This window comes from Balaenoptera physalus (genome assembly GCF_965194825.1).
Source record: "Balaenoptera physalus genome assembly, chromosome: 18".
Lineage (NCBI taxonomy): Eukaryota > Metazoa > Chordata > Mammalia > Artiodactyla > Balaenopteridae > Balaenoptera > Balaenoptera physalus.
In genome coordinates this window covers 48,916,489-48,930,741 of record NC_138899.1, presented here as the reverse complement: position 1 = coordinate 48,930,741, position 14,253 = coordinate 48,916,489, and the positions used below count along the sequence as shown (strand labels likewise).

Below are 14,253 nucleotides of genomic sequence, written 5' to 3'. Positions count from 1 at the left end.
ACAATAAAAAATACATCTGAAAGAGAAGTATGTTCCACCTTACTATTTTGTTTTAGAACGAGTAGGAAAAATAGTAAAGTGACCAGAAGTGCAAACTGCTATTAGGAGAAAATGCCCACATTGATTTTATTTTTGCTAAAAACCTAATGCTGATGTAAGCTATTAACTACTCAACCATCTTTTCCCCAGAAAAAGAAATTCCTCTATATTTCAAGGCACTTGAAGGCAGCACTTCTTCATCTAGTACTCTGTTACTTATCAAGCTTAATATTCATCAAGAACACACATTTTCAATCCTTTTTCATCCCATTTACTTAAATTTTATTCCAGAATTCCAGAAATCTCATTTTAAGAAAGTTGCCTTACTTGAATTAATGAATTAATCACTTAAAAGCTACGGTGAGTATCTGTGAGTTATTTTTAATGTTCTTTTCCTCTGTGCCTTTTTGGCCAGTCTCACACTGTTTAATATGAGAAGATGATTTGGATTATTTTCCCTTCTTAAATTCCCATAAAACACTTACACCTATACATAGGGACATTATCTTCTTATGCCATGAACATTTTAAGGTAGCACAACGGAAAAGTAAAGAGTAATCCATTAGAACATTAGGATGCAAGAGTGAAAAATTAAAAGATTTAATTTTTGCCTTAAAAACCCAGATTAACTATTTCCAACTTTTTTTTTCAACAGACTATATAAGATATACACTTCAAAGAAACATATATCTCAGGAAAAAGTGTGAAAGAACATCTCATCCAATCACATGCCTCTCTGCAAAAAAAGTGCTACAATCCCCACTTTATAGAAGAAACAATTTAAACAGGGTATGAGGACAGCAGAAGCAAGAAAAACTACAATCCTGCAGCCTGTGGAACAAAAACCACATTCACAGAAAGATAGACAAGATGAAAAGGCAGAGGGCTAGGTACCAGATGAAGGAACAAGATAAAACCCCAGAAAAACAACTAAATGAAGTGGAGATAGGCAACCTTCCAGAACAAGAATTCAGAATAATAATAGTGAAGACGATCCAGGACCTCGGAAAAACAATGGAGGCAAACATCGAGAAGATGCAAGAAATGTTTAACAAAGACCTAGAAGAATTAAAGAACAAACAAACAGAGATGAACAATACAATAACTGAAATGAAAACTACACTAGAAGGAATCAATAGCAGAATAACTAACTGAGGCAGAAGAACGGATAAGTGACCTGGAGGAAAGAATGGTGGAATTCACTGCCACAGAACAGAATAAAGAAAAAAGAAAGAAAAGAAATGAAGACAGCCTAAGAGACCTCTAGGACAACATTAAAAACAGTGACATTCACTTTATAGGGGTCCCAGAAGGAGAAGAGAAAGAGAAAGGACCAGAGAAAATATATGAAGAGATTACAGTCAAAAACTTCCCTAACATGGGAAAATAAATAGCCACCCAAGTCCAGGAAGCACAGAGAGTCCCATAGAGAATAGACCCAAGGAGAAACAGGCCGACACACATAGTAATCAAATTGGCAAAAATTAAAGACAAAGAAAAATTATTGAAAGCAGGAAGGAAAAAACAACAAATAACATACAAGGGAACTCCCATAAGGTTAACAGCTGATTTCTCAGCAGAAACTCTACAAGCCAGAAGGGAGCGGCATGATATACTTAAAGTGATGAAAGGGAAAAAACTACAACCAAGATTATTCTAGCTGGCAAGGATCTCATTCAGATTCTATGGAGAAATCAAAAGCTTTACAGACAAGCAAAAGCTAAGGGAATTCAGCACTACCAAACAAGATCTACAACAAATGCTAAAGGAACTTCTCTAAGTGGGAAACACAAGAGAATAAAAGAGAGAAATTGAGAAATTGGTCATAGGAACATACATATCGATAATTACCTTAAACGTGAATGGATTAAATGCTCCAACCAAAAGACACAGGCTTGCTGAATGGATACAAAGACAAGACCCATATATATGCTGTCTACAAGAGACCCACTTCAGACCTAGAGACACACACAGACCGACAGTGAGGGGATGGAAAAAGATATTCCATGCAAATGGAAATCAAAAGAAAGCTGGAGTAGCTATACTCATATCAGATAAAATAGACTTTAAAATAAAGAATGTTACAAGAGACAAGGAAGGACACTACATAATGATCAAGGGATCAATCCAAGAAGAAGATATAACAATTCTAAATATATATGCACCCAACATAGGAGCACCTCAATACAGAAGGCAACTGCTAACAGCTATAAAAGAGGAAATCGACAGTAACACAATACTAGTGGGGGACTTGAACACCTCACTTACACCAATGGACAGATCATCCAAAATGAAAATAAATAAGGAAACAGAAGCGTTAAATGACACAATAGACCAGATAGATTAATTGATATTTATAGGACATTCCATCCAAAAACAGCAGATTACACTTTCTTCTCAAGTGCGCACGGAACATTCTCCAGGATAGATCACATCTTGGGTCACAAATCAAGCCTCAGTAAATTTAAGAAAACTGAAATCATATCAAGCATCTATTCTGACCACAATGCTATGAGATTAGATACCAATTACAGGGAAAAACACGTAAAAAACACAAACACATGGAGGCTAAACAATACATTACTAAATAGCAAAGAGATCACTGAAGAAATCAAAGAGGAAATCAAAAACTACCTAGAGACAAATGACAATGAAAACACGATGAACCAAAACCTATGGAATGCAGAAGGAGCAGTTCTAAGAGGGAAGTTTATAGCAATACAAGCCTACCTCAAGAAACAAGAAAAATCTCAAATAAACAATCTATCCTTACACCAAAAGGGACTAGAGAAAGAAAAACAAACAAAACCCAGTTAGCAGAAGGAAAGAAATCATAAAGATCAGAGCAGAAGTAAATGAAATAGAAACAAAGAAAACAATAGCAAAGATCAATAAAACTAAAAGCTGGTTCTTTCAGAAGATAAACAAAATTGACAAACCATTAGCCAGACTCATCAAGAAAAAGAGGGAGATGACTCAAATCAATAAAATTAGAAATGAAAAAGGATAAGTTACAAAAGACACCATAGAAATACAAAGCATCCTACTACAAGCAACTCTATGCCAATAAAATGGACAACCTGGAAGAAATGGACAAATTTTTAGAAAGGTACAACCATCCAAGACTGAACCAGGAAGAAAAAGAAAATATGAACAGACCAATCACAAGTAATGAAATTGAAACTGTGATTAAAAATCTTCCAACAAACAGAAGTCCGGGACAGATGGCTTCACAGGTGAGTTCTATCAAACATTTAGGGAAGAGCTAACACCAATCCTTCTCAAACTCATCGAAAAAACTGCAGAGGAAGGAACACTCCCAAACTCATTCTATGAGGCCACCATCACCCTGATACCAAAACCAGACAAAGATACTATAAAAAAAGAAAATTACAGATCAATATCACTGATGAATATAGATGCAAAAATACTCAACAAAATACTAGCAAACAGAATCCTGCAACACATTAGAAGGATCATACACCATGATCAAGTGGGATTTATCCCAGAGATGCAAGGATTCTTCAATATACGCAAATTAATGAATGTGATACACCATATTAACACATTGAAGAATAAAAAGCATATGATCATCTCAATAGATGCAGAAAAAGCTTTTGACAAAATTCAACACCCATTTATGATAAAAACTCTCCAGAGACTGGGCAGAGAGGGAACCTATCTCAACATAGTAAAGGCCATATATGACAAACCCACAGCAAATATCATTCTCAATGGTGAAAAACTGAAAGCATTTCCTGTAAGCTCAGGAACAAGACAAGGATGTCCACACTCACCACTATTATTCAACATAGTTTTGGAAGTCATAGCCATGGCAATCAGAGAAGAAAAAGAAATAAAAGGAATACAAATTCGAAAAGCAGAAGTAAAACTGTCACTGTTTGCAGATGACATGATACTGTACATAGAGAATCCTAAAGATGCTACCAGAAAACTACTAGATCTAATCAATGAATTTGGTAAAGTTGCAGGATAGAAAATTAATGCACAGAAATCTCTTGCATTGCTATACACTAATGATGAAAAATCTGAAAGAGAAATTAAGGAAACACTCCCATTTACCATTGCAACAAAAAGAATAAAATACCTAGGAATAAACCTACCGAGGGAGACAAAAGACCTGTATGCAGAAAACTATAAGATACTGATGAAAGAAATTAAGGATGATACCAACAGATGGAGAGATATACCATGTTCTTGGATTAGAAGAATCAATATTGTGAAAATGACTATACTACCCAAAGCAATCTACAGATTCAATGCAATCCCTATCAAACTACTGATGGCATTTTTTACGGAACTAGAACAAAAAATCTTAAAATTTGTATGGAAACACAAAAGACCCTGAATAGCCAAAGCAGTCTTGAGAGAAGAAAACGGAGCTGGAGGAATCAGACTCCCTGACTTCAGACTATAATACAAAGCTACAGTAATCAAGACAATATGGTACTGGCACAAAAACAGAAACATAGATAAATGGAACAAGATAGAAAGCCCAGCAATAAACCCACACACCTATGGTCAACTAATGTATGACAAAGGAGGCAAGGATATACAATGGAGAAAAGACAGTCTCTTCAATAAGTGGTGCTGGGAAAACTGGACAGCTACGTGTAAAAGAATGAAATTAGAACACCCCCTAACACCATACACAAAAATAAACTCAAAATGGATTAGAAACCTAAATGTAAGACCAGACACTATTAAACTTTTAGAGGAAAACATAGGAAGAACACTCTTTGACATAAATCACAGCAAGATCTTTTTTGACCCACCTTCTAGAGTAATGGAAATAAAAACAAAAATAAACAAATGGGACCTAAGGAAACTTCAAAGCTTTTGCACAGCAAAGGAAACCACAAACAAGACCAAAAGACAACCCTCAGAATGGGAGAAAATATTTGCAAATGAATCAACAGACAAAGGATTAATCTGCAAAATATATAAACAGCTCATGCAGCTTAATATTAAAAAAACAAACAACCCAATCCAAAAATAGGCAGAAGACCTAAATAGACATTTCTCTAAAGAAGACATACAGAATGCAAAGAAGCACATGAAAAGGTGCTCAACATCACTAATTATTAGAGAAATGCAAATCAAAAGTACAATGAGGTATCACATCACATCAGTTGGAATGGGCATTATCAGAAAATCTACAAACAACAAATGCTGGAGAGGGTGTGGAGAAAAGGGAACCCTCTTGCACTGTTGGTGGGAATGTAAATTGATACAGCCACTATGGAGAACAGGATGGAGGTTCCTTAAAAAACTAAAAATAGAATTACCATATGATCCAGCAATCCCACTACTGGGCATATACCCAGAGAAAACCATAATTTAAAAAGACACATGCACGCCAATGTTCACTGCAGCACTATTTACAATAGCCAGGTCATGGAAGCAACCTAAATGCCCATCGACAGACGAACGGATAAAGAAGATGTGGTACATATATACAATGGAACATTACTCAGCCATAAAAAGGAACGAAATTGGGTCATTTGTTGAGACGTGGATGGATCTAGAGACTGTCATACAGAGTGAAGTAAGTCAGAAAGAGAAAAACAAATATCGTACATTAACGCATATATGTGGAACATAGAAAAATGGTACAGATGAAGCGGTTTGCAGGGCAGAAATTGAAACACAGACGTAGAGAAGAAACGTATGGACACCAAGGGGGAAAAGCAGAGGGTGGGTGGGGGTGGTGGTGTGATGAATTGTGTGATTGGGATTCACATGTATACACTGATGTGTATAAAATTGATGACTAATAAGAACCTGCTGTATAAAAAAATAAATAAAATAAAATTCAAAAATATAAAAAATAAACAGGGTATGAAATGATAAAAGTGATTTTTTTTAATTTAAGAAGAAAAATTCACTATAATACTGGAAAAAAGTATCCTTCTTTAAGCTGACAAATGATCAGTGGCCTATACAAAAAGAATACAGATACTCTCCCAGACCAAATGAGATGTCTTCCAAAATGTATATCCATACATTTGTATATATTCATACAAATGTGTATTCATAAATTCGTTTTTTTTTTGAGGCAAGTAAAGTTTTTTTTTTCCCACAGAACTGATGTGATATATAACCTGGATGCTTCAGATGTTCAAAAAACTGCATAAGTCATATTCAAACAAATATAAATAATAGGCCTATCCTATCTCTGACCCTTTCTATAACCAGATCTAAGCCCACAGCAGGGGCTAAGAAGGAGCTTAGAAACTGAGGTATTAGGAAGGGATGACTGGAATCTCTGGCAGTTTGGTTCCCACTGGGGCAAAGGAAGCAGGCTCTACCTGCAAGGCAGGCAGATGGAGATTCAGAATCAGGCCAAGTGGGACACTGACTACAGGTGCTTGGCTCAGATGCATAATCATCCCAGGTGCTTATGAATGACTCATCCAAAGCAAACTGCACTGGACACAGTGGAAGGGGCTTAGCAGCAGAGGGTGGGGCTGGCAGGTATTCACAAGGTTTAAACTGTAAAACTTCCAATGCAAGAACATGTTATATCTCTGCATCTGTTTGTATCATCTTTAATTTCTTTCATCAGTGTCTCATAGTTTTCTGCATACAGGTTTTTTGTCTCCTTAGGTAGGGTTATACCTAGGTATTTTATTCTTTTTTGTTGCAATGGTAAATGGGAGTGTTTCTTTAATTTCTCTTTCAGATTTTTCATGTCTAGTGTCTAGGAATGCATGAGATTTCTGTGCATTAATTTTGTATCCTGCTACTTCACCAAATTCATTGATTAGCTCGAGTAGTTTTCTGGTAGCATCTTTAGTTTTCTCTATGTATAGTATCATGTCATCTGCAAACAGTGACAATTTTACTTCTTCTTTTCTGATTTGGATTCCTTTTATTTCTTTTTCTCCTCTGATTGCTGTGGCTAAAACTTCCAAAATGATGCTGAATAAGAGTGGTGAGAGTGGGCAACCTTGTCTTGTTCCTGATCTTAGTGGAAATGGTTTCAGTTTTTCAGCATTGAGAAAGATGTTGACTGTGGGTTTGTCATATATGGCCTTTATGATGTTGAGGTAATTTCCCTCTATGCCTATTTTCTGGAGAGTTTTTGTCATAAATGGGTGTTGAATTTTGCCAAAAGCTTTTTCTGCATCTATTGAGATGATCATATGGTTTTCCTCTTTCAATTTGTTAATATGGAGAGATATACCATGCTCTTGGATTGGAAGAATCAACGTTGTGAAAATGACTATACTACCCAAAGCAATTTTCATATTCAATGCAATTCCTATCAAACTACCAATGGCATTTTTCACAGAACTAGAACAAAAAATTGCACAATTTGTATGGAAACACAAAAGGCCCCGAATAGCCAAAGCAATCTTGAGAAAGAAAAACGGAGCTGGAGGAATCAGGCTCCCTGACTTCAGACTATATTACAAAGCTACAGTAACCAAGACAGTTTGGTACAGGCAGAAAAACAGAAATATAGATCAGTGGAACAGGATAGAAAGCCCAGACATAAACCCACACACATATGGTCACCTTATCTTTGATAAACTAGGCAAGAATATACAATGGAGAAAAGACAGCCTCTTCAATAAGTGGCACTGAGAAAACTGGACAGCTACATGTAAACGAATAAAATTAGAGCACTCTCTAACACCATACACCAAAATAAACTCAAAATGGATTAAAGACCTAAATGTAAGGCCAGACACTATCAAACTCTTAGAGGAAAACATAGGCAGAACGCTGTATGACATAAATCACAGCAAGATCCTTTTTGACCCACCTCTTAGAGAAATGGAAATAAAAACAAACAAATGGGACCTAATGAAACTTAAAAACTTTTGCATGACAAAGTACACCATACACAAGATGAAAAGACAACCCTCAGAATGGGAGAAAATATTTGCAGATGAAGCAACTGACAAAGGATTAGTCTCCAAAACATACAAGCAGCTCATGCAGCTCATTATCAAAAAAACAAACAACCCAATCCAAAAATGGGCAGAAGACCTAAATAGACATTTCTCCAAAGAATATATACGTATTGCCAACAAACACATGAAAGGATGCTCAACATTGCCAGTCATTAGAGAAATGCAAATCAAAACTACAATGAGGTATCACCTCACACTGGTCAGAAAGGCCATCATCAGAAAATCTACAAACAACAAATGCTGGAGAGGGTGTGGAGAAAAGGGAACCCTCTTGCACTGTTGGTGGGAATGTAAATTGATATAGCCACTATGGAGAACAGGATGGAGGTTCCTTAAAAAACTAAAAATAGAACTACCATATGACCCAGCAACCCCACTACTGGGCATATACCCTGAGAAAACCATAATTCAAAAGGAGTCATGTACCACAATGTTCACTGCAGCTCTATTTACAATAGCCAGGCCATGGAAGCAACCTAAGTGTCCATCGATAGGTGAATGGATAAAGAAGATGTGGCACATATATACAATGAAATATTAATTAGCCATAAAAAGAAACAAAATTGAGTTATTTGTAGTGAGGTGGATGGACCTAGAGTCTGTCATACAGAGTGAAGTAAGTCAGAAAGAGAAAAACAAATACTGTATGCTAACACATATATATGGAATCTAAAAAAAAAAATGGTTATGAAGAACCTAGGGGCAGGACAGGAATAAAAACACAGAGGTAGAGAATAGATTTGAGGACACGGGGAGGGGGAAAGGTAAGCTGGGATGAAGTGAGAGAGTGGCATGGACATATACACACTACCAAATATAAAATAGATAGCTAGTGGGAAGCAGCCACATAGCACAGGGAGATCAGCTCGGTGCTTTGTGTCCACCTAGAGGGGTGGGATAGGGAGGGTGGGAGGGAGACGCAAGAGGGAGGAGATATGGGGCTATATGTATAGATATAGCTGATTCACTTTGTTATACAGCAGCAGCTAACACGACATTGTAAAGCAATTATACTCCAGTAAAGATGTTAAAAAAACCCAAAAAACTGCAAAACTACGTGTTTTTGAATATAGGGCCTCATTATCCAGTTAAAAAATTAAACTCATAGCTCCAATAATGACAGTTGATAAAGTAAATGTCCTACAACTTTCTATTTTTAAAATGACATATTTAGTATGAAAACACAGTGACAAAGTGGCAAGTATGTTCAAATAAAAGGCATTATTTTCTGTATCAACTGAAGACCCAGAGCACGAAAATCTTTTCTGTAAAAGCACAAACCTTTACTAGCTTTGTCCAAATGTTCCAAATCATCCACAAAATTGAGGATATCAGGGTAGTTTTCTTCACATATTTGCACAAGAAAATGAAGTAGTGTTGTTTTCTGATCTGCTGATTTTGTGTCCTTTAGCTAAATAGAATGAGAGAGAGAAAAAATACAGAGTCAAAAATATTTTGATAGTCTTTCTACTTAAATAATGTTAATACTGTTTTTTATAGATAAGAAATAAATGAGCTGTAAAATTAGTTAATGCTATTTTTGAAAAGGCACTATTTAAACACTTGAAAAGCTACTCTTCATATACTGTTGTTTGGTCTAAGTCATTAATATTTACTGTAAAGAAGGAATAAGCTTAATTCAATGTAGTATGCAATGTTTCATGGGGAGCATATATAATAGGAACGTATATAATATCAGCACTTAAAACAATCCCACATGCTTGCTCATTTTTTCATTTGGCATGGATTTATAGAATGCCTACTAGGTACTGCAGGAGTCAGAGACGCAACAACCAATAAGTCATTCCTCAAGAAGCCATTTAGTGGGGGGGGGGAAAAACCCCAGAAAATATGCATTTCCCCTGTGTGACAAAGAGTATAGTAAAAATAATCATACAGTATGCCTAGGAGGACAGGGCACCTGAACTGAACACCAGCAGGCAGGAAGTTGTATGGGTTGGGGAAGGGAAGGAAAAAACTCAAAGGCACAGTATCAGAGGCAGATGGAGAAGCATTTGAAAAAGACCATAGATGAGGAAGAAAGTGGCACTTTAGAGGAGTCCAAGTGACTCCAAAATAAAAGTATATGCTGCGGGGAGGGGGAAGTAGGGAGAGTAGAAAGAAATCGGAGGAGAAGGCCAGAAAATTAAAAGAAAGGCAGACCATGCTATGGATATAGGAGTCTGATCCCTAAGAACTGGGAGGTTTTAAACTAGATGAGAGCTAATCAGACGTACATTTTAGAAAGCTCCTTCTAGCACAGTGTGGATAAAAGATTAGAGCAAGGGTAAGAACAGAGAAGGAAGAATCATTTTAAAAGCTGTAGCAATAATCCAGGCAGGGAAAGAAAACAGCCTGAGATGAGGTCATGCCTTAGGCATGAGATAATGGGACAGGGAGGGCATGGAAACCCACATGATGACATCTATTGAAACTGGACAGAAAGAATGAGAAAAAGATTTGGGTGGGGTGGAGAAAAAAGAATTGTTTCAGTTTGGGGCAAGTGAACTTGACGTTTTTGCGTAACATCTAAGTGGAGACGTTGGGAAAGGATATAGATACATATAGGTGTAGAACAGTGTTGTCAACCTTTTTTTCGTTATTGCTGGCTAACATTTTTTAGGCATATTTTTCCAAATCATTTGCACCTATGAAATTTTACAATGATACATATACTGTATATCTGTTTATGTACTGCATGTACATCTGTGCTTTACACATAAAAACAGTAAGATAGGAAAGATATTTTTGCTCCCCAAGAACCAATTTTCCATCCCTTGAGGGTGATAAACTGTAGAGAATACATAGTGAGAACTTAGAGGAGTGAACTATTCTAGGAGTACCGGTTTGTGAGCTCTTAGCCTCCAAAGCTAAAAAGTTGACCAAATAAACACAAATAAGTACACAGAATAAAAGAAAGGAGAACGGAGGCTTGAAGAGAAGACCAGGATGGATCAATCCTAATCTGAAAAGGCCAAGGAATGAATCAGAAGGGAGAAAGGGCTAGGCTACAACCTAGGTACATATAGAGGTCAGCTTAGGTTTTGTGAGTGATGGGGGTAGGGGGTGTTGGGTGTGAACACACGGCAAATACATAATCTGATAGTGTTCCCTACAAATGAGTAATCATCCAGATCAGATACACATATAAGGGGAGAAAAAAATCACTCTTTTCACACCAGGATTTAATTTAGAGTTGGAAATTCTTGGTATACTTAACTGTGCACAACCCTATTGCTTCCTTTCCAACAATTTCCTACCTTAAAATAAGTGTATACACACACATACACATATATATCCATATGTATTTTTTTCAAATTCTATGTCACTAAATATTATATCACTATCAGAAAAATATCAAATGAAAGCTACTATCCGATTGTGGCAGAAGGAGATATTCTGTGCCATCACAAATATTAACACACATGACTTATTAATGCACAAACTGTCTTGCCCCTGGAAACACAGAGCTACCCTACTATAGACAGCCAGGCTTTCACATGATTACTCTTATAACAGGTTCAAACGCTGCATTGGTCTATTCAGCATGCAAACCATTCAGCAGCAATGGTTCCTGGCACTTTAAAAACTGACTGATATGAACAGAGTCCATTATTTGATGCCTCTTAAAAGGAACATAAATCACAACATTCATCTGAGTGTTCTGAAAAATTATTCCTCAAAAACTGACTCTGATCACTAGCTAGACTGATTGCCACTAACGTGTGAACGACCTGCTAAAACATAACACTAAAACTGGCCTTTAACTAGCTACGTCGCCTTGGGCAAGTTACTGGACCTCAGATTCACATAAATAAAGTGAGAATATGGAACTGGACAGGAAAAGGAAACTCTAAATTCACTTTCCACTCCAAAAATATTAAATATACTTTACAGTGGACTTGTGTTAGTAGACATTGCAAAATCTATTTTAAAAAATCACTAGAATAAAAATGAAGAAACCTAGTTATAATCTCAGTTCAGAAGTTATTTTTGCATGCTTGGGTCAGTTAAAATCCTTCTGTTTCAGCTTTCACATACACTGAGAACGTTAATCCGATTTATAAAAGTTTCCTTTCAACTCTACAATTTCATTCATACTATCATCTTTAATGGATAAGGCTCGGGTAAAAGTAGCAAACTTTCACAAATATAATAGTTTTCCCTGGTACAACCAAGAGTCAGTATAAAAACTGTCCTTTGATTTTAATTTTGCTATTTTTTTTAAAGCACTCTAATGGTTAACTCTTCTGTTCCCCCACCTCCCTCTTTATAGCAATGACTGGAGAATACTGTTCCTTCGGTGGACTCCCAGTTCCTGACTGTCACCAGTTTACACCTTTCTTATCATGCTCCGTTCATGTGAAACTAGACACATGTCCTGTGTGGAATGTTGATTAAGACAAGCACCTGGAAAGAGCTTTCCAGGGCTATTTGTGATATAGCTAAATGGCCAGCAATTGCTAGGATTAATATATCAAGAAATCTCTATGATCCAACAATAAGCAACTGGATCAATCTTGATCTTTATTCATGAGCAATAAGAATTCAGAATTAGAATTCTGGAACATACTATAGGCTATAGCATCTACCAATTTAATAAATGTTAAGGATGCAAGTCAAACACAGATTCAAATATTTAGAGACAATCATAAAGCTAAACACTAACTTATGGAGGAGGTTGCTATCCTGGCTGTACTATTGAAAACATCAGCTGGTTAGCAATTCACATACTGGTCACAGCCTAATATTTAAAATATACTCACTGAATAATAAATAGAAGTAGAAGTCTCCCATCCCTCCAGAATCTATATTTAACAACCAGGAGACTTAAAAAAAAACACTCAAATTCCCAAATAAATCTGAAAATATACCTAATAAAAGATAAGGATTTAAGAAACACAGAGAGTGACCATTTGTTGACAATGCATGGTTACTCATAAACTACTAGTTGCTCTAAATTCCAGGACAGAGATTCCTCATTCAGTTCCTAACGTTCTCAGGAAAAACTGCACAGTGCCGGGAAGGTGTTCTTCCTGCCTCAATTACACTATTCCCTTCCTTCCTTCCTTCCCTCCCCCAAATCACTTAAAAAAAAAAAAAAAAAACCAAAACAAAAACCAACCAACAAACAAAAAAACCCTCCCAGAAAGCACATGAAAATATATGAAAGCACAGCAAAATATATTTATCAGTCTTTGTTTACTTGCTCAATATTTTTTCACCTTTTGATAAACATTAACAACAAAAAGGGCACACTCTATTTCTACTAATTATTCATATCATACATAATCAGCGATTGAGCTAGAACAAGGAAAGCTTGAGAGATGGTGCTAATTTTGTTGAAGAGAAAAAACAACTTGAGCATACTCTGTAGTGCTAACTCTTGGAAAGAAAATGAAGCTAAAATATCTGGTTTAAAAATTTATTCTTAAGTTTAAAAAATATGCTTTATTTAAATTTTCACCGACATTGCTTGACAGGATTCCTTTGGTATCACTGTCAAGAGATTTATCTTACTGATGAGTAATCGTCACTGTTAAGGAGAATTTCTTGTTTATATATTGTTTCTTTAAGGAACATTTAATGTGGCATAGATGTCAAATAAACAAAAAGATGGATGGAGTTTCTTCAACCGCTCTGTTCATTCCAGACAAAATAATGTTAAAAGCAGATCCTGTAATAAATCATGGCCTAGTTGTCAGTCTGGATAGAACTCCTTTGTAGCTACAATGCAAGGTTTGGGAATATTTTTAAGCTATTCAGCACGAATTTGGATGACACTTAAAGAAAATTCCATTGTTTTAGCCACAAGAAAGAAAATTCCTAAAATAAAAACTAAGTATCGTTGTGGTGATTTTCAGAATCCAAAGAACTACAACCCCTTACACTCTGAATAATAAAACTTTATCTTAAGAATATTGTCAAATTTGTCGCTCTTCCCCATTATCATGTTCCTATACTTCAATTACGTTATCCAGACAGCAGTGACTCTTTGGATGTTGTGGACATTGCTGAACACCAGACAAATGACAAAATTATGAGGGTCTGTAATGGCTCCATGAACATTCTAGAAGACCCTACCTTGTAAACAGTATGAATGCTGAGGACAACAGCAGCCACTCTTATTTGTGTGGCACTTACTAGGAGACAGGGATTGGCCAAATAATACAATACCTGTTAAGTGCCTGAAACACACACCATCCCTATGAGGAAGGAACTGGTATTACACTCACTATTAAGAGGGCAAAAGAGATGTGAAACATCA

At 36.2% G+C, this 14,253-nt stretch overlaps 1 protein-coding gene across 4 annotated transcripts in view; it reads right to left on the bottom strand.

The window, feature by feature from the left end:
- DIAPH3 (diaphanous related formin 3) overlaps positions 1-14,253 on the bottom strand; it is a 569,365-nt gene that overhangs the window by 232,391 nt on the left and 322,721 nt on the right. For all 4 annotated transcript variants that reach the window (XM_082435809.1, XM_082435810.1, XM_082435807.1 and 1 more), the window contains one exon: positions 9,267-9,396. In XM_082435809.1, coding sequence (XP_082291935.1) covers positions 9,267-9,396 — 130 coding nt within the window. The remainder of the gene's footprint in view (positions 1-9,266; positions 9,397-14,253) is intronic.